Source organism: Fusarium tjaetaba (genome assembly GCF_013396195.1).
Source record: "Fusarium tjaetaba strain NRRL 66243 chromosome Unknown NRRL66243_c0000058, whole genome shotgun sequence".
Classification (NCBI taxonomy): Eukaryota; Fungi; Ascomycota; class Sordariomycetes; order Hypocreales; family Nectriaceae; genus Fusarium; species Fusarium tjaetaba.
Window position 1 is genome coordinate 106,165 of NW_023501254.1, and position 25,745 is coordinate 131,909.

At 49.5% G+C, this 25,745-nt stretch overlaps 9 protein-coding genes across 9 annotated transcripts; 5 read left to right on the forward strand and 4 right to left on the reverse strand.

The window, feature by feature from the left end:
- Nucleotides 1–760: 760 nt before the first annotated feature.
- On the reverse strand, nucleotides 761–1,612 carry FTJAE_2806 (uncharacterized protein; the record flags this gene model as incomplete). The annotated part of the gene is made up of 1 exon (XM_037349038.1): nucleotides 761–1,612. The coding sequence occupies one exon, from the start codon at nucleotides 1,610–1,612 to the stop codon at nucleotides 761–763; it is 852 nt and encodes a 283-aa protein (XP_037210085.1).
- Nucleotides 1,613–1,939: 327 nt separating this feature from the next.
- On the forward strand, nucleotides 1,940–3,143 carry FTJAE_2807 (pre-mRNA-splicing factor 38B; the record flags this gene model as incomplete). Its single annotated transcript, XM_037349039.1, has 4 exons — nucleotides 1,940–2,061; nucleotides 2,114–2,508; nucleotides 2,561–2,694; nucleotides 2,748–3,143. 4 exons carry the CDS (start codon nucleotides 1,940–1,942, stop codon nucleotides 3,141–3,143), a joined length of 1,047 nt encoding a protein of 348 aa, XP_037210086.1.
- Nucleotides 3,144–6,008: 2,865 nt separating this feature from the next.
- On the forward strand, nucleotides 6,009–8,283 carry FTJAE_2808 (e3 ubiquitin ligase RNF13; the record flags this gene model as incomplete). Its single annotated transcript, XM_037349040.1, has 2 exons — nucleotides 6,009–7,903; nucleotides 7,959–8,283. The coding sequence occupies 2 exons, from the start codon at nucleotides 6,009–6,011 to the stop codon at nucleotides 8,281–8,283; spliced, it is 2,220 nt and encodes a 739-aa protein (XP_037210087.1).
- A 448-nt stretch (nucleotides 8,284–8,731) lies between these two features.
- FTJAE_2809 (aspartate-semialdehyde dehydrogenase) lies at nucleotides 8,732–10,044 on the reverse strand (the record flags this gene model as incomplete). The annotated part of the gene is made up of 4 exons (XM_037349041.1): nucleotides 8,732–8,799; nucleotides 8,852–9,592; nucleotides 9,654–9,908; nucleotides 10,014–10,044. 4 exons carry the CDS (start codon nucleotides 10,042–10,044, stop codon nucleotides 8,732–8,734), a joined length of 1,095 nt encoding a protein of 364 aa, XP_037210088.1.
- Nucleotides 10,045–10,659: 615 nt separating this feature from the next.
- Nucleotides 10,660–11,966, reverse strand: FTJAE_2810 (uncharacterized protein; the record flags this gene model as incomplete). The annotated part of the gene is made up of 4 exons (XM_037349043.1): nucleotides 10,660–10,868; nucleotides 10,918–11,463; nucleotides 11,631–11,730; nucleotides 11,853–11,966. The coding sequence occupies 4 exons, from the start codon at nucleotides 11,964–11,966 to the stop codon at nucleotides 10,660–10,662; spliced, it is 969 nt and encodes a 322-aa protein (XP_037210089.1).
- Nucleotides 11,967–13,366: 1,400 nt separating this feature from the next.
- Nucleotides 13,367–14,397, forward strand: FTJAE_2811 (nuclease S1; the record flags this gene model as incomplete). Its single annotated transcript, XM_037349044.1, has 3 exons — nucleotides 13,367–13,436; nucleotides 13,492–14,151; nucleotides 14,216–14,397. The coding sequence occupies 3 exons, from the start codon at nucleotides 13,367–13,369 to the stop codon at nucleotides 14,395–14,397; spliced, it is 912 nt and encodes a 303-aa protein (XP_037210090.1).
- A 1,968-nt stretch (nucleotides 14,398–16,365) lies between these two features.
- FTJAE_2812 (uncharacterized protein) lies at nucleotides 16,366–17,958 on the forward strand (the record flags this gene model as incomplete). The annotated part of the gene is made up of 3 exons (XM_037349045.1): nucleotides 16,366–16,721; nucleotides 16,774–16,859; nucleotides 16,910–17,958. 3 exons carry the CDS (start codon nucleotides 16,366–16,368, stop codon nucleotides 17,956–17,958), a joined length of 1,491 nt encoding a protein of 496 aa, XP_037210091.1.
- A 2,728-nt stretch (nucleotides 17,959–20,686) lies between these two features.
- Nucleotides 20,687–21,534, forward strand: FTJAE_2813 (trichothecene efflux pump; the record flags this gene model as incomplete). Its single annotated transcript, XM_037349046.1, has 4 exons — nucleotides 20,687–20,917; nucleotides 21,004–21,266; nucleotides 21,327–21,475; nucleotides 21,530–21,534. The coding sequence occupies 4 exons, from the start codon at nucleotides 20,687–20,689 to the stop codon at nucleotides 21,532–21,534; spliced, it is 648 nt and encodes a 215-aa protein (XP_037210092.1).
- A 1,450-nt stretch (nucleotides 21,535–22,984) lies between these two features.
- On the reverse strand, nucleotides 22,985–25,224 carry FTJAE_2814 (signal transducing adaptor molecule; the record flags this gene model as incomplete). Its single annotated transcript, XM_037349047.1, has 5 exons — nucleotides 22,985–23,673; nucleotides 23,728–23,940; nucleotides 24,095–24,869; nucleotides 24,923–25,083; nucleotides 25,182–25,224. The coding sequence occupies 5 exons, from the start codon at nucleotides 25,222–25,224 to the stop codon at nucleotides 22,985–22,987; spliced, it is 1,881 nt and encodes a 626-aa protein (XP_037210093.1).
- Nucleotides 25,225–25,745: the final 521 nt, after the last annotated feature.

Here is a 25,745-nt window from a genome sequence, read left to right on the forward strand (position 1 = left end):
GTCCTACGAGTCGATGCTGTGGTGGTCAACCTCCCATATGTCAGACCGTCAATGACGTGTGTCAATACTATTAAGAAAGCTGTTGATATGACTCTGGCGTCTTTTAGGTAGAAGGAAGATAAAGTTTAATCTTCACGTCTTCGTGGAGTCATTGTCGATGTTATATATCATTCAACATTGTGCCTGGGACTGACAACCTGCACTATCATCTATGGTTATATGCATGCCTTAGGAGTATGAAAACCTATGATTAGATCCTCAGATGCCTATAGATTCTCTAGAAAACACTTTGACAGCGAATCGGGCTATCTTGTGCAGGACCTCTAACATGTTTAAACTGTGAACGGGTAATATGAGCATATGAGACTGTGTTCTAAAAGACGAAGGATATGTATCTATTTTCACATATTGACTGAAGGAACGCATCCAAAGGACCATGATTCAAGAACAAACATGAGTTCTTGGGAAGTTATATCAATGTCGCAAAGGAGTACAGCTTTGGTATATTGACTACAGGGTGCTGGAAACGCCTGACAGAGGCTTTACACTAATGGTACCTATTTACATCACATAAAATCGCAGATAACGTGCCGCGAGACTTTGAACATTCAAAAAATGAACAGAACTATCTTGCCAAAGCTATAGCAAAGGTCAAGTCACATTACCGACGCTAAACGCCCCTGCCCCTATTCCGTGTCCCATGTCCTCACAACGCCAGTTGTATCGTGATATCTCATCTCTTCATTCGTGTTCACATCTCTCAATTCTTGATATCCAAAACCTGTGTCAACACACCCTCACTCGCTCTCCACCAGCGAGCTCTCTCCTCCAGGTCGTCGGCTGCACCGCCCAAAGCGGCCTCCTTTCTCCTCCTCGCCTCACGCGCAGCAGTCGCGCTATTCTGGCGCTTGTTCTCAAGAGGCTGCAGCTCAATGCGAAGTCTTTCAGCCTCCTTTCTTTTCCGAGGGACCTTGGCTTGTAAGGACTCGAGCTCTCGCGCAAGTTCCTGCTGTTCCAGCTTGCGTTGGTTGACGAGATCCTGAGTTTTGGCTAGAGGCAGATTCATGCTGGGAGCGGATCCATCTGGTGTTTCTAGTTCTGTGCGTAATTGCTCGATTCGCATTTCCAAATCCTCGATCTTTGCAGGCATCTCACTCAGCTTTGCCGTTTCAAGTTGCACGCTCTCGTACTTCTGGCTGAGCTCGATACCTCTCCTCTCAAGATCTGCTACCATATCCGCCACTTCTGTCTTTAGTTCTTTGAGTTGCTTCTTTGCAACCGCGTTTTCCTTTTCAAGCTCCAGGTTCTCTTCCATTGTGACAATCATTGGTGGGTCACCGACAATGGCTCGGATGAACTTTTCCTTTGTGACTTGTTGTACATATGAGAAGCGCAGTTTGGCAAAGAGTTCTTTGTAGTGTGCTAGATCAGCTGTCAGGCCTGCGGGAGTTGGCGCGTCAAAGGCTGAATTTGATGCATCTGATGTTCGATGCCGGGCATCTTGAGGCCTTGAGCTTGAGATGGGTTCACTGAGTTTGATGATTGAGATGTCTTGCGATGACTGAAGTTTGTTCAAGGCTTCAAGCACCTTTTCTGGATTTGGTTGACTCATGGCAGTCTGGGAAATGGTGAAATTGTGGCAAAAATAAGACCAATTATCAGGCTCGTGATATAGAGTTGATTGATTGTGTTTAGTTGAACGCGGATATGGACGGGATGTTTACTTTGAAACCTAATTTGGGTTAGTGGGAAACCGTTTGTGCCACAGGCGGTGTGGAGGGGCAGAAGACTGCTGACATCAATGCATTGCACTTCTAGCCATGGAAACACAAGAGCTGCAACCTCGACTTACAACCTTTTTTTGGGGGGGGCGCAATCTCTGGGCAATATACATATTTTACGACTGGCGCGTATCCTGGACTCTCGAGCCCGATCAATAATGTCCAAAAACGACGAACTTTTGACTGATGATTATGTCGCGGACCTCTTGTCGCAAGAGGCAAGCGACTGCTCCCTCAAATATTCAGCCATGGGTATGGAAGCATATCGCTCGAATAAGAAGTAATGCATACACCCACCAATTCTGGCAAGTCTGTTGCTGACATGGCTTCAGACCTGCGAATATGATGAAACCCAACACCCGGTTTTTACGACATATCATAAAGGATACCGACAATCACAACAAGGCGCTATTAGCCAAAGAGGCCGCCGAGTCCAAGGCACGACTCAAGGATCTCGAGCGCACGGAAGAAATCAAGCGGCGCAAGACAAACCCAAGTGTTCATGACATTCGACGGCGGCAGATGGGCGATATTCATGCCATTCTAGGCGGCAAGAAACGGCCAAGAGACGAAGATGAGGCTGGCCCTTCTTCAAGGAGAGAATCGCGACGCGCCGACAAGGATCGAAGGCAGGAACGCAAGCACGAACAGAGATTAGACGACCTCTTCACAGACAAACGCAGTGAGCAGCGACAGCACGGTCGACTGTCGCGCGACGATCGTCGTAGTAAGACTGACGATGAATCGAGACAGTCGGATAGGTCACGACGGGATCACAGACATCGCGATAGGACACGGAGCAGAGACAGATACTCCGACGAAGAAGGACATCACCGTCGAAGTCATAAACGGAGAGACAGGTCTAGATCACCTGGAAGCCGACGACGGTCTCGATCGCCCAGAGAATCTAAGAGTAAGCATCGACATCGATCGCCTCTGGTTAAGAACGAAGACCGCAAGCGGAAGGAAGAGGAAGAAGAGGGATCGGATGCCATGGAAGATCTGATCGGACCCGCACCACCCCCGAAATACCGGGGACGAGGAACAGTGGGAGGGTCTTCGGGTATCGATCGACGGTTTTCAGACACATACGACCCCAAGACTGACATACAAATGGACGAAGATGAGGTTGGCAATGACTGGGATGATGCTGTTGAGGCGTTTAGAGACCGCCAAAAGCTACGGCAAAATCAGGAGCAACGGCTGAAAGACGCCGGATTTGCAGACGAGCAAATACAGCGTGCGAGTGGTGCAGATGAAAAGTCTGCGGAAAATGTGCAATGGTCCAAGGCTGGGGAGAAAAGGGCTTGGGATGTTGGCAAGGTGATCGGGTCAGACGGAGTGGCCCAGCCAGAAGTTTAGTTGAGCATCGGTACGACCAACGGATTGGATCGAGGTTATGAGCCGAGACAGTGATTCACAGATGATGATTGGATATAGCGTAACATTCTTTCACTGCCTTGTTTTGAAGGATTGCTTTGGGCGGGTTGATCAGGGAGATAACGACCTTTTAGGATAGACATGGACGTACAGCGAGCGGAGTTCAAATAGACGCATTGGAAATAGGACACGCGGGTCCTAATAAAAAAGGTTATACGAATGCCACAACGTAGCCTCCACTATCGCCCAAACCGGTGCTATTAAGGCAGAATCACAGGTCACTGAAGACTGAAGTCAGTAGGTAGGTATGTATCTACAGGCGCACGGATGGCATTTGGATCACATACAAAACTGAATTCGGTGCCTGGATCCGGGCAAGCCAGAAGAGGCATGGATCGAAAACGCCATGTTTGACCAGATCGTGGTAGTGGCACAATTACACGGCCGATTCTGGCAATCCCTAGCTTTGAGGCTGGATGGCGGTAACGCCGATGGAGCGATACCCAAGCTGGGCAATCGCAAGTCATCATTATAAGTTAATTTAACTTGAATACAAGCTTAAACTTGATTCAAAGATGCAACCGAGTAATCAGTCTATGGTATGAGGTTATGTTATCCCTTTTGCCCAAGGGATTGTTGATCTCGACCTCAAGCAGCCCTTCAGCCCTTTAGCCCTTCGGATAAGGAGAAGAGACCAACAAACAAGGCCAGAAAAGCTTGGTCGACGCACGTCCAAGGGAATCAATCAATAATGGATCTATTTTAAGGTCAAACCAAACGAAACGTGGACCTGCATCTGCAGACCCGTTACGTTGCCGAGGCAGGGTACGGCAGGGCAGGGCAGAGCAGGGTTGGATTTAGATCAGGTACGAGAGAGGAGAGGGATCTTTGTTCAAGCTGTCTTTATACGAGCTTGATTGGTGAATTCGTATCTTGTGTTGCGCAAGCACTCTGAGGGTCGATCATTGGAGGTAGCGTAATATGGGTGGATGAAAGGTTTCATGGTTCCGCGGGTCTCCGCAGCCCGCCGTTAGAGCCTTAGATCCAATCCTGTACCTAAAGTTAGGTAGCTGAAGGCTTAGACATATTCACTGTGTCTGTGTCTGTGTCCGTTCTGATTGAAGGGACTCACCTGACGCTCTCACGTGTCAGAAGCTAACAAAAGTTGCCAACATTAGGTAGTCAAGAAGAGAAAAGAGGCTCCGAGAAACAACCACATCATCTCGTCTCATGCACGGAGCATAGAGAGAATGGAGAATGGCCGTAGCCGACCGTTTCACCGACAGCAAAACAAAACACGCGACTTTGTCAACACACTACGACGTCGCACCTGTACCTGTACCTGTACCTGTACCTAGAGGGCCTATATTTTCTGTTCCTAGCTAGCAGGGTCAGTACGCCAAAGAATTTGTTGGTCTGTTGCACAGCAACTCGTCCAAGGCTTCGCAGCCTCGAGTCACGAGTTTACGGTTGCGGTAGACGCTCAGGAACAAGATTGATTGACTTTGAGGCGTCAAGTTTACCCCGAATATCTACTAACTTGGAGCTTAGTTCTGGATATGAGTGAGGTGGAGTAGCCAGCGCTAGAGAGTGGAGGCTGTTTCGTGACGTGACGTGACCACCAGAAGAACAGAACAGAACGTAAGAGAGAGCAGCCAAAGGCCAAAGAGACCCTGGTTTTGAAGGGCGCCTGATCATGACAGGGACCCACGGGAGTTGTCCAGCTGAGTCGGGTTGGATTGGGTTGGGTAGGTCTCTGTTCATGGCTTCACTTGACCTCGAGTCAAAGTCGAGTTGAAAAAAAGAGCCCGACTCATGTGTAACCAAACAAGACAAAGCTCTTATCTCTCTCTCTCCAGTCTTGATCTGATCTGATCAACTGATTCTGAGACGTTGTTGGGTGGCCCACCCCAGCAATAGCCAAGTAAAGCTCTCTTTAAAAGTCTAGAAGCCAAAGACACCTTAGGGACCTTGAAATGACAGGGGTCGAGGTGCCGGTTACAGCGCTCACAGCTCTAGCCTCCAGGTCACCCCCGCCCAGAAACCTCCACTTACGGCACCATGCCGCGTGCGTCTCTCTTTGTCCCTCCCCCTCTCATCAGCCATTGCCATGCCATGGATGTCATTGATTCGAATGCATTGTCTTTTGTCGTCACTAATAACACACACAGAGAATTGATAACCTTTGTATTGTAACTTTTATGATCTGCTCTCTTCCCACTCCCCATCGCCAAGAAGAGAGTTTACATATTATTCTTTTTTTTCCCTGTGTGAGATCGATCTAGTTATCACTGATCTTAACCGATTTGACTTTGCAGTCAGTCAGGCCAGCCACACTGACATCAACTTTCCTTATTGGCACTGCACTCACTACTCACTCACTCACGTTGTTTGCCTGGCAACTGATACTGACCTTCTTCTGTCTCTTCTTGTTACTTGAGCCTCCCGTCTCATCATAAAGCAAAGTCCCCGACCTAGGCCATGCCATAATTTTCTCTCACTCACGTCACCTTTCCCCATCGAAGCTTCACTTCTTTTTCTCTTCGCTTCCTCCATCCTCTTCTCCAAAAACAAAAAGAGAGTGACCAGCCAACAAACGGATGATCGGCCTAGACCAGAGGTGACGTCTTTGGTTTATGTGACTTGTATATCTCCGAGTGACCCCAAGCCCAAACCCAAACCCAAACCCCAAGGTCACCTCACTCACACCTCAGCTCACCAACACCAACCTCTCGTTCTCTCTCTTTTATCCTCTTCCTCCTCTTCCTTCTTCTTCCTTTCGCTCTCTCTTATCCTCGTCTCCTTTCATCTATTTTGGAGAGTTTTGTTTTTGTACAGTCGCTCAAAATGCGTCCCCCGCGCGTTTTTGTTCTTATACTCTTCATCGCTGCCTCTCTCCTCCTCTTCTGTCGCGCTATATCATCCTCGCTTCGTGCCGCCTACGCCGATTACCCCGCTGGTAACTTCAGGTCTAGACAAAAGACTGACTCCAAGTCGTCTCACTCTCGGTCGCATGATGATGATTCAGAAAAGTCTCCAAAGTCCGTTTGGAATTCCATGTACTACAACACCCCATTCTCATTATTTCCACCAAATGCTGCCATCAGCTTGACCGACGACAACAGCACTTCCTTTGCCGCCCGTCCCGCCGCTTTTGGTCCTAGGCTCGCTATGCGAGGTCTAAGTGGTCAGTTATGGGTGGGCAGTGGTTTCGCAGAGGATGCTCTTATACATGGTACCGGCGAATTGGGCTGCAGCGACACGCCAGGTTGGAATGAGAGAGCAGAGGCCATTGCTCTGCACAAGGCCTTGAGGGCTGCTGTCCCTTCTATTTCGACTTCCAGGTCCAGCACTTCTGTCCGTGCTGCTAAACGAAGCCGAGTCGTTATCCCCAACGCTGGCAATGGTCACACCACCTCCAGCCATGTCTCGGTCATGCATGACCATTCCGAAATCGACGGCAAAGTGGCGCTACTAATGCGAGGCGGTTGCGGTTTTCTCGACAAGGTAATGTGGGCGCAGCGAAGAGGCGCTCTCGCCGTCATTGTTGGCGATAATCAGAAAGGCGGCCCTCTTATTCAGATGTTTGCGCATGGCCCCGAGGTCGATAATGTCACCATTCCATCCGTTTTCACCGCTCGCACGACCGCGCAGTTGCTGTCTGCTCTAACGCAACCAGGCAGCTTCATTGAAGATACATTAGACAACCAAGGCAACCCTGTTCTTAGAGTTCAGAGAGGTCCCAAGTCTAGGAAGCACAGTAAACAAGGCGTCAAGTCCACGATTACCGCCTCCACCCACGATAGACGATCTGCCGACGACAGCGACAGCCAAATTGAGGAACAATCTACCAAACCAGCCAACAAAAAGCGAAAGACAGCGCTCAGATATTCCAGGAAAACATTCACCAAGAAAAACAAGGTTGTCAGAGGATCACCCAAAGAAATTCGAAGCCCCCTCTTATCTGAGGATAATTACGACGACTGGAGGCATCCTGGATCCAGAAGGTTTAAACCTGTAATTCCATCCAAGGCTTCCCTTATTCGCGATCGCACGAGCGACGACGACCCTGAACCCGATGAGGAAGAAATCCTGGTTGAATTCTTGACAGAGGATGATGATAACGTTCTTGACTTTTCCCACGAACAAGGCGATGAAGGACATGATGAGCCTGACGAAGCCGATGATGACGCACACGATGGACTCTGGGTCACCATCACTCCCACGAGTAATGCTAGCCCGTTTTTCGACACGCTTCTCGTACTGGTCGTCAGCCCGCTAGTCACTCTGAGTTTCGTATACGCCCTTTTGATTCTTCGCGCTAGAATCCGCCGAAGGCGCTGGAGAGCTCCGAAATCAGTCGTTGAACGCCTGCCCGTGCGCACGTTCCATACAGTCGCTCCCTCGCCGCCTTTGACACCGAGAACTCCTTCACCTCCCGCTCCGACACCCACCACTCCTCTGCTACAGGAATCTCCCTCACGGCCACGGCCTCGGTCGAGGGGCTCAACGGGTACTTCCGAAGAAGAAACGCGATCTAGTGACGCCATACCAACACCTTCAAACCCAACCAGGAACAATGCTCGATCGGAGCGCGAGAAGGGTTCTGGTGGGTTTTCTGCTGAGTGGAAAAAGTATATGGGTCGCCAAGTCGAATGTGTGGTGTGTCTTGAAGAATACGTCGATGGCGTGAGCCAAGTCATGAGCCTCCCATGCGGTCACGAGTTTCACGTAGAGTGCATGTAAGTTCTCCAGATACATGCTTGTATGCAAGTCTCAATTACTAACAGTCTATAGTACTCCTTGGTTGACGACTCGCCGACGAACTTGCCCCATCTGCAAGGGCGACGTGGTTCGATCTCTTGCTCATGGCTCATCATCTGAGCCGCATTACGAACCATATCGCGACGATGCAAGTGATGACGACGATGGCGATGACGATGGAACTATTGCAGAGGGCTCTGGCGCTCGTTCTGATGACCGTGAATCCGATCTTGAACAGGGGCTGCTCCCCAACGAAGGGCGAACTTCGCGATGGAGTCGACACGACGGTTGGCTCAGTATTTTCTCCAGTGGCATTAGCAGGACAAGGTCTCCCTCTCCCGAGGACCGCAACCGATGATTCTATAGATACCCTGCTTATTATGGGCGGCGAGCCATATGACATGGCGTTTTGTTTGTATACGTTTGGGGTTTTCTGGTTATTATATGGCGCAATGGATGGATAGCTAGCGCACTGGGATACAGAGCACAGCATGGATTGCCAGGACTTTAGAATATCACATATTTGAATTTGGTTATAGTCAACGGGCTGCGCATGATTGGTGTCAAAGACACTTGCGCTGGGATAGGAATAGATATGGTATACCCTCATGGTCGGTTGTTGCATGTATTTTACGGACCATGATGAATAATTAGCAATTCACCTCGCTTCTTCGTTTCCCTGTTGTTTTATGAGGTTACATATTTGCAGGGGCTGAGATAATGCTGAACGCCGAATAAATACCATTGTCTATTTTTATCTTTACATGACCGAATTGTTTTTTTTAAATGACCTTTACCCTGTACTCTTAGATGTAACCCTTGAGAATGGCGGCCTCTGCATTCAATATCGATGAACCAGCGGCACCAATAACGGCTGAAACGGTCAGTGTGAGACAAGCCCTCAGTGGGGAAGATGGAAGACTCACTGTTGTGGCTCAGGGCTGTAAACTTAATGTCAAAAATGCCAGCCTCATCCTCGCGAACACGTCCCACGCTGACAGTGTATCCACGGCCAAGGTCGCGGTCCAGACGGGGCTGAGGACGGTCAGGCTCATCGTCACCAAAGACCTTGATAGCGGGCTCAGGTGCAGAAGGGCATCCGAGAGCCTGGGCCTCACTCTTGTAATCCCGAAGAGCCTTGCGAACCTCCTCAGCTGAAGGAGCAGGCTTGCGCTCGAAACTCAAACTAACACATGCAGTGTGGCCGTCCATGACTGGAACTCGGTTACAAGTGGCGGAGACACGAAGACCCTCTTGCTCAATGAAAGCAGTACCCTTTTCATCAAGGCGACCAAGAATCTTGCGGGCTTCAGTCTCGAGCTTATCCTCCTCGCCAGAGATGAAAGGGACAATGTTATCGATAATGTCCATGCTGGAGACTCCAGGGTAACCAGCGCCAGAAACGGCCTGCAGAGTAACGATGGAGACGGTAGAGATGGGTCCGAAAGCGGCCTGGAGAGCGGCGAAGGGAATGACGAGACCAATGACGGCGCAGTTGGAGTTGCACACGAGGAAGCCCTTGTTAAGAGAGCGAACAGAGCGCTGATGAGGGATGAGGTCGAGATGGGGGAGGTTGACGGTGGGAACGACGAGAGGCACAAGAGGATCGCGACGGTAGTTCTTTGCGTTGGAGAAGACAGGAATATCGGCCTTGATAAACTCGAGCTCTGTAGACACGTAAAGTTAGTGTGATCAGTTAGTACTGATACGTGATAGAGAGGGATATACCGATATCGCCAGCGACGTCAGAGTCAAGACCACTAAAGACAACATCACAGTCCTTGAACTCCTCGGCCTTGCATTCTCTCACAACCATCTCGGCAATATCGCCCATGGGTGCAGCCTGCTTCCATCGTACGGCATCCTTGTATTTCTTGCCGGCGGAACGAGATGAGGCGCCGATGGCGTGGAGGGTGAGGTATGGATGCTGAGCAAGGAGGAGGATGAAGCGCTGGCCTACAGAGCCAGTGGCACCGAGGACACCTGTATATGGATCAGTATTGATGCTAAATACGTATGTAGATGTTGGCATGGAAAGGAAAGTGGTGCGAAATCGGGATGGAGGGGGAGTGTTGAGGGGCGACTTACCGCACTTCTTGGTAGGGAATTGGGAGGCCATTGTCGGTGTATATTTATTACAGAATCAATGAGAGACTCTTGGCGGCGAAGATATCAAGAGAATCAGTCAAAGATAAGGTATAGTAAGTTGGGGGGTTGCTGGTGTTTAAATTTTGGCGTTGAGGCGAGTGAGTCTTAATGAAAGTACCGAGTAGTATATAACCCCGCCAAACTTCCGACCCCGTCATCGGAGCTGAGTCGCCGAATTTCAACAGGTCGTAACCCCACTACGGCATGAGAGTGCTCTCTCATGGGTCGAGTTTATCGTCGAATAAAAGGCTTCAGTTTTTCAATTGGTCGCATCTAGAACGTTTAACGACAGGCAAAACACATGTTAAAAAGACTCATTGAATTGACAAGTAAGAAAAACCCTCCGAAGAGTTATAATTCGACCCGAAGCATTATGTCATGCACCTCTATCCGGAGGATGTCCCAGAATTGATTGTGAGCTTATTCAAGCTTCACCCTTTCTTCATGTAACGAATTTCTCAAATGCAATGCAAAAGAATGAATGAAACGCCAGGTCATGCACATTAGAACCTCCAAGGCCCCCCCCCTTGTCCATCTCGAAACCGTATTGCCATATCCTGTCCTACTTGTCTTGTCGGTTCGCGATCTAAGGCTCAATTGCGCTCTCTCGTTCATCGTTGGAGTAAATTCGGAACTGGACGAAGATGATGAGATCCTCAGCAATGGTGCCCAGAGAGCCAAGCAACCAAGGAAGCGCGTTCAGCAAGTACTTCTTGTCTTGGGAGTAGGCTACCAGGCTGATGCCGTAAGTGAGGTTTCCGCTCATTGAGAGCATAAAGAAAAGCAATGCGAGACCTGCAGATTATTAGTCTCATCCATTGATTACAAGCATGGATCAACATACCCTCGCATGACTTCTCCCGGTGGTTCTTGATGATTTGGGGAATTCGAGCACAGAGATAGAGCGCTGCGCTGATGTAACCTAGAATGAGTCCAGCAAGCTCCAATGGGCTCTGGGCCTCCTCAGGCGCATCGGGGGTACCAGGGTCACCGCTCTCCCAGGCACCGACCTTGAACGAGACAAACCAGCCAGCGAACCCAATGATGTATACAGCGAGTAGGCTCAGGGTGTTGTGAAGCCAAGGCTTGCTATCGGGGGTCTCGTCTTCGCCGGTCACAATCTTCCTCAATGGGTCCATCGAGGACTCGGTATGTGTCGCATGGCGGCGCTGAGACCCAGGGAGGCCAAAAGAAGAGCTTCGTCTACGGGATCCGTTGATCAGAGGGGAGTCTTCTGTAGGATCGCTTGATCGACGTTCCCCGGCACGACTCGCTCGGCGGGCATTGAGAGCATTGTAGTAGACGGCCTGGCCGATGAGGACGAGATCGGCAATGCAGAAGTATCCTGCTAGGGCAACTGCAGTGGGAGCTAGGTGGGTGAACAAGGCTCCTAGAAAGCAGTTAGCCAAACTGAAAGTTGACGTGGTGGCAAGCCACTTCTAGCCGACGTCAAATTTTTTGACCAGGGCACCAGACAATTGGCGTAGCAATGGTATTTGTCTCTGGGCCGAAGACAGATTTTGATTTTGGGGGACTCAGGTAGGAATGAGAACTAACCGATGAGGTTTGTGATGTCGCCCAAGAGCCAGACGACCAGAAAGGCCATACTGAGGCCATCGGCGCTCTTGGCCTTGTAATTGGCGAACAATTGGGGTAGCTGCAGAGCATCGTTAGCCAAGATGGGGGAGAATTAAGGGTTCGCGTATGCAATTGAGATGGCGAATGTGAATGCGAATGCAACACAAAGACACGCGAATGAGAGAAGAGAGAGGGACGCACGAGGAGACATATCCAAGAGGTCAAGCTGATGCTACCAAAAATGCCCGACAGAGCCAACGTGACCGGTAACGCATGCGCCGCAGCGGCGATTGAGGTTGAAGCCAGCAGCGGCATCGTCGTCGTTTTCCAAGGAGTTGAAGAGTGTAAAATCGAGAAGCAGAATGAGAATGAGAAGAGGTTTAGATAAGAGTAGATCAGATCAAGTAGAAGAGGAAGAGGGTGGTGCGACAAAGGTGGGTATCACGAGGGCAGCCAGCGACAAAGAGAGATCGAGTGCAGGAAGCAAGTGAATGAATGTAGATCCAATTCCAGAAGAAGCTCTGTTCTGGTTCAGAGTTTACTCGGAACCTGGCCAAAGAAAGATTCAGAGTTTGTTCTTCTGGTTGTAGTATGAAGACAAGAAAGAGTAAGGTAGAGCAAAAATATTTCAATAAGCAACAAAGCTTAGTGTTCCACGATCAACGGTTAACCATACCAAACCCAGGTAAAGCAAAGCAAGGCACTGCAGACACAAGACACAGACACAGACACAAGACTCAGATAAGAGATCCCCATGAGAGGTCGGCCCCGTTGTCGGGTTCAACAGTGGAGGTCTTATCGATCCGTTTGGTAACTGGTCATCATGTATTGGCCAGTTGAGGAGCGCTTATCGTTCAAAGTGACGCACTGGGCTTGGAGATCTTGTGAGCTAAAATATGGAGAACTCGCAGGCATTCCAAGGCGCGTGAGTCTTTTGTGTGAGCCTGTCTGAGAATATTGATCCTAATAGACAATAATACTTAGGTAACTTAGTACAAGTTTAGTATAGACTTAGGATAACCTTTGCTGAGTTTATTTTGACGCCGTACATTAAGGTCCGGTGTTTTCTTGCCCCCCAAGGCCTGTCCTAAGAGGGAGGGTGAGCCGAGTTTGTGAGATGCAGGGTCTATCTCCTCCGATAAGAGGCCGATTGACCCTTATCATGATAGTACTATCCATTCCGTACAAGCACTTATTGTAGACTCATGATACCTTATTGAAAGCTCATGCAGTAACCTCTAGTCTAAATAGGTACTTTGCATAAATCTACTGCTTTCATGATAAACTATCGAACTCAACTCTTCAGACGAGAGCAAACCTCAGCGGCCTCAGCTCCATTCTTCCCAGCCACTTTCAATGTTTTACCGTAGAGCGGCACATGCCCACCATGATTCGCCATAAGCTTGCCCATCCCGCCTCCAGTAGCTAAGACCCCTGACAACTCATGAGCAACTATCGATCATGCTCCAGGAACTAACGTAAACACAGGCGGGCTTAGCCAACCGCTTCGCGCTCAGCTCTCCAGCTTCAAACGCTTTGGTCCAATCTAGAGTTCGCCTCTTTTTGATCCGTAACCTTGAGCTTAAGCGTGTTCATCTTTTTAACGTCTTCATTTCCTTCTCAGATCTTTGATTCTGTTCCCTTCATTTCGTGACTGGTAAACCTGCTGCATTCCATAGCGCTTCAGACCTCGCGACCGCCCTCGTTCTCTTATGATGAAGCTCTTCTCAGCTGGCGCGCTGGCTCTTGGCCTCGCTCACTTGCCTAGCACTTTTGCCTGGGGCAGTGAGTTCATTCATTCATCATAAAAGATTTTGTTTGATAAGCTCACATTTCACAGGTCTCGGTCATATCACCACCGCTTACCTCGCCAGTCACTTTGTCGCAAACACCACTGAGACTCACCTCAAGTATATTCTCTATAATGACGAGGAAGACTACTTGGCGAAGATAGCATCCTGGGCAGACTCGATTCGCTACACAGATTGGGGTCGATACACCAAGACATTTCACTTCATCGACGCTCATGACAGCCCTCCCAACAAGTGTGACGTCGACTTTGAGCGTGATTGCAAGGACGGTGGTTGTGTTCTCACCGCCCTCAAGAACTATACCCAGCAATCAGTTGAGCCTCAGTTGCCCTTCTGGCAGCGCAACCAGGCCGCCAAGTTTGTCGTTCACTTTATCGGAGATCTGCACCAGCCTCTACATAACGAAAATGTCGAAAAGGGAGGTAACGGCCTCGCGGTAACATTTGACGGCCGCACGTTCAACCTCCACCACGTCTGGGACAGTTCTATCGCCGAGAAGCTGTTGGGTGGTCTGCACGGCGACCCCTTCAAGCTCGCCAACAACTGGGCCAACCAGCTTGCTGTCGAGATCACAGACGGCAAGTTTGCAGAGGCAAAAGACGCGTGGTTGAAGGATCTGGACTTCAGTGACCCCATCAGCACGGCACTTGCTTGGTCCCGAGAGGCCAATGCGCTCGTCTGTACTCACGGTAAGTCGATTACCCCAGCAACAGCTGCTGTATTTGCAACTCGTCTCTAACATGGGATCTACAGTTCTGCCCGAGGGTGCCGATGCCATTGTCGGTCAGGAACTCGGAGGCGAGTACTTTGAAAAGGCCGCCCCTGTCATTGAGGAGCAGGTTGCCAAGGCTGGTTACAGAATGGCTGCCTGGCTGGACAAGATCGTTGAGGCGTACAAGGATGTTGAGCAGCAGCAGATGTCCGAGGAGCTCTGATTTATTTTTTTAGGGAGATTAGACTGTTCTGGATATCTTGCAGCTGGTAGCCTCTCATGAATAAATGTGTTATGCTCTTTGAGAATGCAACTTTTGTGGTTATAAACCTGTGCTATTTGATTCTCCGCGATATCTACACGATATCTTCAACAGAAAATGCCAAGACCACGAAATGCCATGTGGAATCAATGTGCCTTGGTCCAGAAATTCAAAACATGACATCATTTCAATTAGGAGAATTGAATGATTCAGGCTCGCTTCGTGATCATGATTCATCCAGTGTCACTCCAAGCCTGAGACGAGTGATCAGTCAACAATTGCTGAAGGATTCTGCAAAAATTCGGATGAAACAGGAACTTTGGGGAAACCGCAAATGTCTTATCGATATTGTAAGCTTAAAATATTATCGTGATGCCGAGTGAGATATTATTACAGGTCCGGTTACAGGGCACTGTTTGGATGCTACCTCGTGGTTGCAACGCCAATGTAGGGCATTGATGCTATTGCTAGTCTGCGACGTACCTGCAACACGCCTCCAACTTGTCTGTCAGTCGTGAGAACTGGTTGGATAGAGCTTAGATCTGAGTGTAAAGTCTGGATGAGATTAGACTGAACTCAATGCTTGAGTTTGTGAGTGTAATAATTAATCAAGTGAAGAATATTTCTGAGTCTCAGACGACCCGTTGACAGTTATTCGTGAACATATAATACTGTGATATAATATAGCAATATAGAGCTAGGGTTGTCAGTCTTTCTCTCTTGGCATTATCAGCTACCTAGACATTAGAAACAGAACGAAGACACAGCAGTTGTTGACGGCGGACGAGCCAAGTCGACAATTACAAAAATCCCTATCCCAGAGAGGGCATCGTCTATTATTCATCAGATTCTCTCGATCTGGTTGATGAGTTTTCTGTTACAGGGCGGACATTCTCCGACACTGGCGCTTAACAATGGTAGTTTCGAGCTTCAGTGGACGAAACGCACTGTGCTTGGAGTTATAGGCACCCCCGGCAACTAGCTGCAGGTACAGGTCGGTGCATACTCTGATTGGCTGCGCAACCAGTTACACAATCCCAATTGGGAAGGAGGGGGCACGGGCTGAGACGTCTGCAGCCGCATCCCATCTCCAACGTCAATGGAACTCCTAACTTGACTTGGATCTCTACTATTACATACTCACTCAATCGCCTCTCGGAGATATGACCGTCCGCCAAGCTTAGCCAAGCGCTAAGGAAATACACTACACTCGCTCCCAATCGACTAACATTCTCCAACGTCCCTGTTACACCACCTGAGAACCGTCATCTCGACCTGCCCTCGAGAGCCCAGCCCCAACAGGCATCTCAACTCTGGAGTCTGGACCCCTTGGCCAAGCCGTCAGGTCGCTTCTGCCGCTGTCTCATGTATTCGTTTCTCGGTCTCAGAAGTCCCAGGCAGTTAGTACTGTCACTGTGCTCCACGATGTTCTGTCTTGGTGTTTCTCATCAAGTTTGATCGCTGCCCCCTTGCCTTTCAAGCGAGAGATGGATCTTGGGTACTGTTGCCTCGCTCCAGCCGTTATCCATGGAGTTGTGACCCTGAACCGGGCCCCTTCAACCGCCCAGATGCCATCCGGTCTGATGTGCAAGCCCGAGACGTTGAATTGTCTGGGATTGTCATAATGAAAGCCAGCCTCTTTTCTCGGCAACTTCGTTTCCGATCATCATCTCCAGTTTTCCCCGATGCTTTAAACCCTCGTCCCTTCGTCCCAAAATCGTACCATCTTCTCTTCTCCTCAGCTCTGGTAGTGTCTCTTTCTTTCATTCGTTCCTTTGAGACCAAGTTGACTTTACTGTGACCATTCTTTCTTTCTTTATTTCGAATTGGTCTGGCACCGTTCGAAAACTTTTATACAACATTGTATTTGCCCTCGGCTTCATTTCCTTTTTCACTTTCTCTCGGCAAGATCAACATAAAGTCATCACAATGCAGGTCAAAGGCGTAATCATCGCTCTTCTGGGCATCTCTGCCATTACTGAAGCTGCTGTTGTCCAAAAACGACATCCCCTGGCTCGCGCTCTCCAACGACGACAATTCGGCGGCGGTCGATTTGGAGGCGGTGGCCGTGGAGGAGGCGGTGGCGGCAACAACGGTGGTCAGGGCGGCAACAATGGTGGTCAGAACAACGGCCAAGCCAATAACGGCGGCAACAACGGCGGCAATAATAATGGAGGCAACAACGGAGGCGGCGGCGGCAACACTCTGGACGCCAACGCCGTGCAAACTGGCTCGCAGCAAGATGGCAACAACCCCGGATCGGATGAGCAAGCTGCCTCTGCAACGTAAGTCACATCTGCCTTTAGTTGAGGAAAAACGACAACTAATATGACTTAGGGATAACAACAACTTCATCAACTTCTGTGCTGGCCAGACACTCACCAATGGAGAGCAAAACCGGGACGGCTCATGTAACGGTATTCGTAAGTTTTACGATCCTCCCTTTCCTCTCTGCACATACTGACTCCTACAGCTATGGGAAAGATTCCCGGAGCCAACAACATGGTTTCTTCAGTCTTCACGTCGCCTCAAAACGGTGACAACATTGAAGCCAATCAAGACTTTGATATCTCAGTGCAGTTTATCAACTTTGCACCTGGCTCGTTCACTAATGCAACAACCACCTACTATTCTGCTCCCCAGGACCTCGACGGTGGTGGTAACATCATCGGTCATACCCACGTCACTGTCCAAGACACTGGCGATAGTCTGAACCCCACTCAGCCTTTGGACCCTCAGCAGTTTGCCTTCTTCAAGGGTATCAACGATGCTGGTAACGGCCAAGGTCTCCTCACTGCCAAGGTTGACGGCGGTCTGCCTGCCGGTAACTACCGTATCTGCAGTATGTCTGCCGCATCCAACCATCAGCCTGTCCTCATGCCTGTTGCTCAGAGAGGAGCACAGGATGACTGCATCCGTGTTACCGTTGGCGGTGGCAACGGCGGCGGCGGCGGCAACAACGGTGGTAACAATGGCGGTAATAACGGAGGCAACAACGGCGGCAACAACGGAGGTCAGGGCGGCAACAACGGAGGCAACAACGGAGGTCAGGGAGGTCAGGGCGGTAACAATGGAGGTAACAACGGAGGTCAAGGTGGTGGCCAGAACGGCGGCAACCAAGGTGGCCAAGGTGGTGGTCAAAATGGAGGTCAGAATGGTGGAGACCAAGCAGCTGATGCCGGTGGTGACCAGAACGCTGGCGGCCAAGGTGGTGATCAGAACGGAGGCCAAGGTGGTGACCAAAACGGAGGAGACCAAGCAGCTGATGCCGGTGGTGACCAGAATGCTGGTGGCCAGGGCGGCGATCAAAACGGAGGTCAGGGAGGAGACCAGGGCGGTCAAGGTGGTGACCAGAATGCCGGCGGTGGTCAGGGAGGTCAAGGTGGTCAGGGCGGCCAAGGCGGTAATGGAGGTAACGGAGGTGGCTTCGGTGGTGGTGGTTTCGGCCGCGGCGGCTTCGGTGGTTTCCAAGCGGCTTCAGCAGGGGATGAGTCTGGCAACAAGACGGCCTCAGCAGCATAAAGACTATGACTGGTTATCAAAGAGGGATAGACAGAGCCATTCGACTTGGCCGTAGCCCTGGCGGTTTTCGGTGTGAGTATCAGTGGTGGTCCCTGATTCGAGAATACTATTTCGCTCGAACAAGGACAGTAATCAGGGTGGAGTTTGGGTGTCTGCCTAGTTAGAATGGTTTTGGGTTTACATACATCTATGGACAATAGATGATGGATGGATATGAGCTGGAGGTGAATGTACGTCAAGATATGTTGTTTATTAGTTGAATAAGATTTGGTCACTTAATTACGATTGCCTTGAGAGTTGTGATTATCTCGTCTGATAGCTGTTGGCTCTGTGTATGCACTGAATAGCGCCAGAAAATGGTGTTGAGGCGTGGACTGTGCCATACTTAGTAAGGGTACTGTAGTTGTCGCAGAGTTGTGATATGAAACGGGCCTATCAGGGTTCAAACAACAACAGTTTCGTAGCGAGAATGACAAAAGATCAAGTGAATATTCAAGTTATAGAATGGCGATTATATGTAGCAGTTATCATCATGGACAGTAAGACCGTTGCACAGCCTACCTCTTTAAATTTAGGTGTCTAAGTTTGATGACTCAAAAATGTTTCTTTTTTATAGTAGTCCTATGTCAAAGTGGAGGGCATGATATTCTTGCGGATAGGATTTAGTTTTTGGCCTGGGAGCTTATAAGGCCTGGTAAATAAAATTAGATTTGGATATGCATAAAGAGCCTCAGTGAGGATATGCATCCGCCTGTTGGTCTCCTTCGAGGATAGATATAAGTGTTGAAGAATAAAAATCGCCTGCCGAACTCTTGTGTAACCATGAGCATTTGGACAGAGACTTACCACATGCCGATATAAAGACGTAGTGGGTAACAGGGTCGCAAAACCAATGACTCGACGACATACTTTTATTATTGATTTAGGGCATATTATTGCTGAAATTCGCCTACAAAACTACTGGAGCATTTCTTCTTTTAGTCAGTAACCTTGGAGGTTAAAGGTAAGGTACGGTAAGGTAGAGATAGATAGTACGTAGTAGGCAAGCGTATCGAGGTCTGACTTGCCACTTGCCAGTGATGACTTATCCGTGAACACTGCAACGCAACTGCCTTGTCAAAACTATTAACGTTAGTAGGGCACACCTTCTCTCGCAGTTTACTCACGGCGAACCTGAATTCCTACTTACACTGCAATGGCAGGAGGTAGGTAGCACTTGAACCACTAACCTTGTGTTGAATTTAGGTACATTGAGACATTCACTTACACTCCCTCCAGCCAACACCAAGCATCCCAGTCCCAGGTCTTGATACGTGAGACAGAACTTCAATACTGGTTACGGTCTTTGCCAACAGAGCCTTTACGTGATACCATAGACCAGTCTAAGGCCTCTGAAAGCGGCTGAATTCCGATTCGGCTGACTACATTCCAAGCAAGCAAGCAAGCAACCATCGAATACAAGCTCCGCCAGACCCTGTGCAAGAAGAACACTGTTCTAGAAGAAAGTATAGTTCACTTGCCCAAGCAGGCCTAGATCATCCAACGGCCTCAGCGAAATAAACTCGAAGCCTTACCTCGTCTCACCTAGGGCCACGGTTCATCCCTAGCCTAGACCACTCGGTCTGACGCCCGACACGACTCCCGGAAGCACAAGATCATGGATAGGGGCCCTAGCCTGGGATCACTCGTAGGGATTTGCCGATCATTTCTATGATGGTTTAGGTTCTGCCTTCGACTTATGTACTGACAATGTGGTACTCACAAGAGAAGGCATCGACTGCCTCTGCCACCGGCCACACGTAGGCGCAAGATACAAATCGATCGCCATAGCTCGGAGGTATTCCAGCTGTTGATGATGAGCCATCTCGAATCTCCGAGTGATTGCGCTTCCTGACGTGGTTTCTCATATTATGCTGGAAAGATTGACTTCACGATTGCTGGGACATGATTGAATCCTCAACGCCGCAGAGAATAGACCATACCTGATTTGAGCCACTTTAGAGAAATTTGACTCCAGGGGTTTCACAAACAAACGCCATCTCGAATCTCAGCCATATTGACGTCGATGGCTATATCTGAAAGGAATGAGAGTTCGATATATTCGGCCTAGAAGATGGTTGAGATGGCCCAGGCAGCCGACTGTCAATGCTGAGAAGATCATCATGGCTGATGGTACTGTCCAGCAAGTACTTGCGCATACCTAGGATGGGTGCTCCCCTCAAATACTCTGTATGTGTCTTCATCTTGCCTTCACCCCTGTATCAGCCCGAACGATAATCTACAACATACATGAAGGCTGGCGCTGGAGTTACGATCAGGGCATCATTCTGAATGTAATCACTCTGGCTCTATATCAGTTGCTCTACCACCCTGCGACCTTTTCTCAACTCCACGTGGGAAGGACGAGAACACCACAAACTAAAGAGCTTGATTGGATTGGCATGTTTCTTTTCACCATCGGATGAGTTCTCTTCCTTGTTGGTCTTTCTTGTGGCGGTACGACATATCCTTGGAAGAGTGTTGAGTTTTGTGCACATTAGTCATTGGTATAATGGCACTTGTCGGCTTCTTTGTATATGGTATGGTTCCTTTATGTCACATTTCTGTCCAGAGTCCGCTAATCCTGTACGGAGAGGCTCACCTCTGTTCTGTAAAACCCCTGATCACGCCCAGTGTTTTTAAGGACACTGGACTCGTCGCAGTAGTCACCTGTGCGATTGTTACCTCCATGGCCTACAACTCCTTGACCGTTCTCTGGCCTACAATTATCAGCACACTGTACACCGCATATTCCATCAAAGTTGGCTGGCAAAGCTGCGTGAGTGGTGGTGGAGTTGTTCTGGGCCAGGCTATGTCAGGTCTCGCTATCGCCTATGTTCCTCGCCTCAAGGTCCAGTGCACTGCTGCTCTTGTCATGACTTTCATCACGTCAACGTCTTCCATTTCTCCTGACCGGTGGGTAAACACAATCGCATTTAGGTTGATTGCATGCACTGCTGTTGGATACATTGAGAATGTTGCACGCACCTGTGTAACTGTCCTCAGGGAACCCCAGATATCGGGATAGCGTCTGGTATTCTTGTCCTCGGGGGTGCCATTTTTCAGGCTGTGTATGTCGCTATTCTCGGCAACGAGTTCCCGAGGAAGATTCACAAGTATGTGATCCCGGCTGCAACTAGATCTGGCCTGCCAACCAAGTCCCTACCTTCACTCTTTGAGACTATTAACAAAGGCGATTACTCAGATGTACCCGGTCTAGGGGAGGAAAGAAAACTCGGGACCTTAACCCTAAGTGATGAGAATATTAGGTAAATTTAGCCCAAGTTTAGGGGACTCTTTGCCTAGTTATTCTGACACCCTATATCAAGGTTTGGTGTTTTCTTGCCCCCTGAGGCCGGTAGCAACAAGGCCATCGTTGACTCAGTCGGAGATGCCGTTGTCAAAGCCTACACCAGCGCTACACTATGTCTTCTACGCTACTATACCGTTCTCATGCATCATGCTTGTCGCCGCTTTCGTGGGTCCAGACATTAAAAAGTCCTTGACGTACAATGTTGCAAAACGTCTCCAGGATAAAAGCTTCCGTAAATCCTCTACCGGAACCAACGAAGTTGAGGTTCAGGCCATGAATGAATGTCTTTCGGATGAGGCTGGAGTGGCTTCATATGTGTAGACTTTCTAATGAATTTCTTCCGATGGTGCTATGCTACGAACTGTATATAAGAACGGGAAATGATCAAGACGTCGAGCAAGCAAAGCCTTAACATGACATGGAGGGTTTAAACCTGCCAGTAGAAAAGAATGTGACCTAGTCAGTGGCATGTTCAGTTCAAGCTTGAATTCAATGAGCTTAGTATTACTCGTGCAGGTTGGAGACGCTTTTGAGGTTGAAGGACACGCTTAAATATTATGAGATTCTTATCTGCTCAAGCCTTGAACACATACAAAGACAAGAGTTCCTAGAACTGTCCGAAAACACCAAAGCCAGAACGCTATGATCGAATCAACCGCCCGATAGAGAGCTCAGTCTCTAACCACGCTGAGGACTATCGAAATATTAGCATGTATGACTCTAACTACTCAATTTATCAAGAGATCGAACTTACGCGCAACCTTGAGGAGTAACTACGCCAAAAGGACAATCGCCAGAGAGTTTCTCAACGATCTGGTTAAAGAAAACAGGCGTGACGACGATCCCGGCGCTGACGAGCGAAGCAGCCGCCGAGAGAAGCGTGACAAAGACTGTAGTCTTCATGTTGTTGATGGTGATGATGACAGATATGGAGATGTATATGAATGTGAATGTATATAAATGGTGGCGTGATATTGAGCGATCAGAAGAGAGTGGCACTTGAAGTTACAGAACCAGCTGAAACGACAAAAATTAACTAGACAGGGGAGAAGAGAAAGAGAATGCGTAGGTAGTGCAAAGAATTAATATGTATATTTGAACGTGTTCAAGGGAAGAACAAAAGAGGACGGGAGGGGAAAAGGGAGACAGACAGGAAAATGGAGTGCGAGGCGGCAAAAAAATTAGGGTGTTACAGGGGCGAGACGGTCGAGGTTTCAGGTTGTGAAACGAAACGAGTCCGTTACTGGTTCGCGAGAGGGAGACTATTAGCAAATACGGATATATCTTCCGATCCAAAATATTTGAACATTATTAGTATCACAAACTACAGTACAGACTGTGGAGAGTAGGAGGCATTTAGCTAATTCAAAGTCTGCTCTGACTTGATCTCTTATTATACACATAACCCCCCCTAGTCAAGCCTTATCATCTATAGTGTTGCAATACGCAAAACTTATCCAACTAGCGACTACAAGACAATTCGTATCACTTAGACATGGCAAATCATAAGTGTAAAAATCAGAAGCTTCAATGTACCAAATCAGCATGAGCCCAGGAAAGGTCAACCCGAGCAAGAACCTGGACCACTAAAACGAAAAGCCCCCGCGTTATATACGCGCCAGAAATGTATTGAAGCTATAGCAACAGTCGACTATCCTCCAAATCATCAAATCCTTAGTAAACTCCCCCACTCTGATAGTAATTGTCGGGTGCAGGAGCTGAAGGACCATCGCCGGGTGGCACATAAGGCTTGTATTGAGTCTGACCACCAGCACCACCTTGACTGGGCAGGCCATGACGAGCATCATATCCGCCGGCATTCCCTGGGTTCAGAGGGGGAGGTGTCATGACACTCTGAGGAGGAGGGGGAGCTGACCCTGTGGGCATGGGAGGGACTTGGGAAGGGTTGTAGCTCTGGTATTGTTGAGGCTGCTGCTGATGCGATGCATAAGGACCAGGAGGTGGTGCGCTGGCGTTCTCGTTGGGCTCTTCCGGAGAATATACCGAGCTTGAAAATGTGGCAGCCGAGGTCGGCTGGTGTGGGTTGTTGGTCGCTATAGGGGAATCGTAGACAGATGTAGCCAACTCTTGGGCTCCGTATGTGCTACCAGGTCGTCCTCCCGTAGGCGCTTGCGTGTAAGGGTTGTTGCTCTGAGATTGGTTGTAAGGATTGAAGTTGGGGCCTGGTGTTGAAGTATTGATAGGGGCTGGCTGTTTGCCATTGGAAGGAGACTCGGTCCGGGGAGGGTAGGGCTGCGAACCAGCGGGCACTTCAGCTCCTGCTACATAGAAAGGGGCCGGTTGACCTTGAGGTTGGTTCTGGAAGTTAGGGGGAGGAGACGATGCTTGATAAGGAGGTTGCTCTGTTAAAGAGTCAGAAAGAGGTTCTTCATTGCAAGGGCAAAGGGCTATCATACCTTGTGGGCCAGGAGTATAATATCTCGAGGGGTCCTGAGGAGCTGCTCCCTGAGGAGGATATCCGCCTGCTTGAGGATAGCCCTGACCGGGACCCGGTCGCATTGCGTATTGCTGGTAGTTGTGCTGAGGAGGATGGGCCATAGAAGACTCCAACAGAGCCTCGTAGTCCCTTCTAGCTTTGATAAACTTTTCGTTCAGCTGTGTAAAGTCATCTGAGAGATGTATATTAGCATCATATCCAGTCTTGGGGGCGTCTAATGCTAACCCTTCTTCTGAGAGTACTTCTCGATCAGTTTGATAAGCTTGGGTCGAATCGCAAGAGTCTGGTGGTAAAGCTTCTGCAGGACCTGTTAGCATACTGAAAACACTTTGCATCATACTGGGTGCTTGCGGAAATCTCCTCGTTATCTTCCTCTCGGGGCGCTGTGTTGGAAGTGCTCAACAATGTGAGGAGCTTCTCAACGTTCTTGATCTCAGCGAACACCTCGGCCTCCATCTGAGCCTCGCGTTGTAACTCATCCGGGGTGGGATCGGTAAGCTTTTCGACATAGTTGAGCGGGAAGATGCCAGTCTTGCCCCTGAGAGAGCCTCGCCACCAGTCCTTGTATACACTCTCGAGAACAGCAATCACATCGCCTTTCTTGAATTCCAGCTCTCCGGGCTCAGAAGGAGCAAAGTCGAAGAGCGCGCGTACCCGGCTGACCGTGGCCGCTGTGGTTCCAGCCGGCGCAGCAGGAGCAGGGCTCTCTGTCTGGCCACTAGGGCCGGCTTGTGCGCCTGGACTGCTTGCAGCAGTCTTCTTGCGCTCTTCCTCCTGCAGACTCAACTTGAGGGCCATCTGCAATTCATCCTCTTCCTTCTGGCGATCGAGCTCGGTAAGACCCTGCTTTTGAGGAGCACTTGGGGGCTGGATGTTCGGGTTGCTTCGTGTGGCACGGTTGTAGGCATCGCTCATGATGCCCAACTCGGGATCGCTGCTGAACATTTCGGACCAGCTCTTCATATGCTCAATAATTTTAGACTTGACTTGTGTATGGGTATTACGGTCGTTGGTGAGACGGAGGAGGGCATCTGTAAAGGCACGGCTGGAAAGTTCGCGGTGCATATTCTTCCCACAGTTTTGGGCGAGCGCATGCGCAAGCTGATTGAGTCAGTAAAACAAGGCTTGACATGCGGGCGTGGTATTCAGCATACCTCAAGAGTGTAGAGCTGGACATTGGCGTTGCGATGCGCAAGGCGTCTGATGATGCTCTGAACGGCCTCCTTGGGGCCATTTGGGTCGTTGCCTACTTTGTCGCAGACCTCGATGATGGCGCCCCAATCCTCAGACGTGAGGTTCTCGTCGGTGGCCTTGGCTACATCGGTGTTAGTCGCAAGAAAGCACAGATCGAGACGAGAGCCAGTTGTTGGGAGTCTCTTGTCCGACCCGAATAGAACGGGGGGCGCTACATACTGACGACCTCATCATAAGGGCCTGCTGCTGAGGCTCGGAACATGGTGGTTGGTGATTTGACTCGGGGTATCAGTTATTGGCGGGGATGGAGTGAAGGCGAGAGAGAGGTGCGGGGAGGAAGTCGTCGGCCGAGAGCCTTGGGTATGTAATGCGAATATCCACCGTATATAGAAGAGGAGTCTCGATGAAGGCGACGATGTTGCTGTTTGGTAGTGGAAGAAGAAGAAGGCTGGTGATAACGATGCGAGATGCGAGATGAAGGTCCCGTACCAAGACCCTGGGTTACGTCGTCGGCGGTCGCACTCTCCACACAGGCACGTCACTTATTACTCTCAGAGGGTGGTAAGTTAAGAAAGCGTCGTAGGCGTTTGGCGTTGTCTTGAGGACGAGAATATAGTGAATGGGTCGAGGGTACTTTACCCAAGTGGTTAGGTGCCTAGTAAATAAAGTAACTTAAAGAGTTTGTAGGTAGCAAGTGTTTAAACAGATCAGGCTCCCAGCTTCGCTTTTACCTTTGGCTCGCTCTGATGACGAACGAGCGGCGAGCAAGTAGCGGGGCTGAGC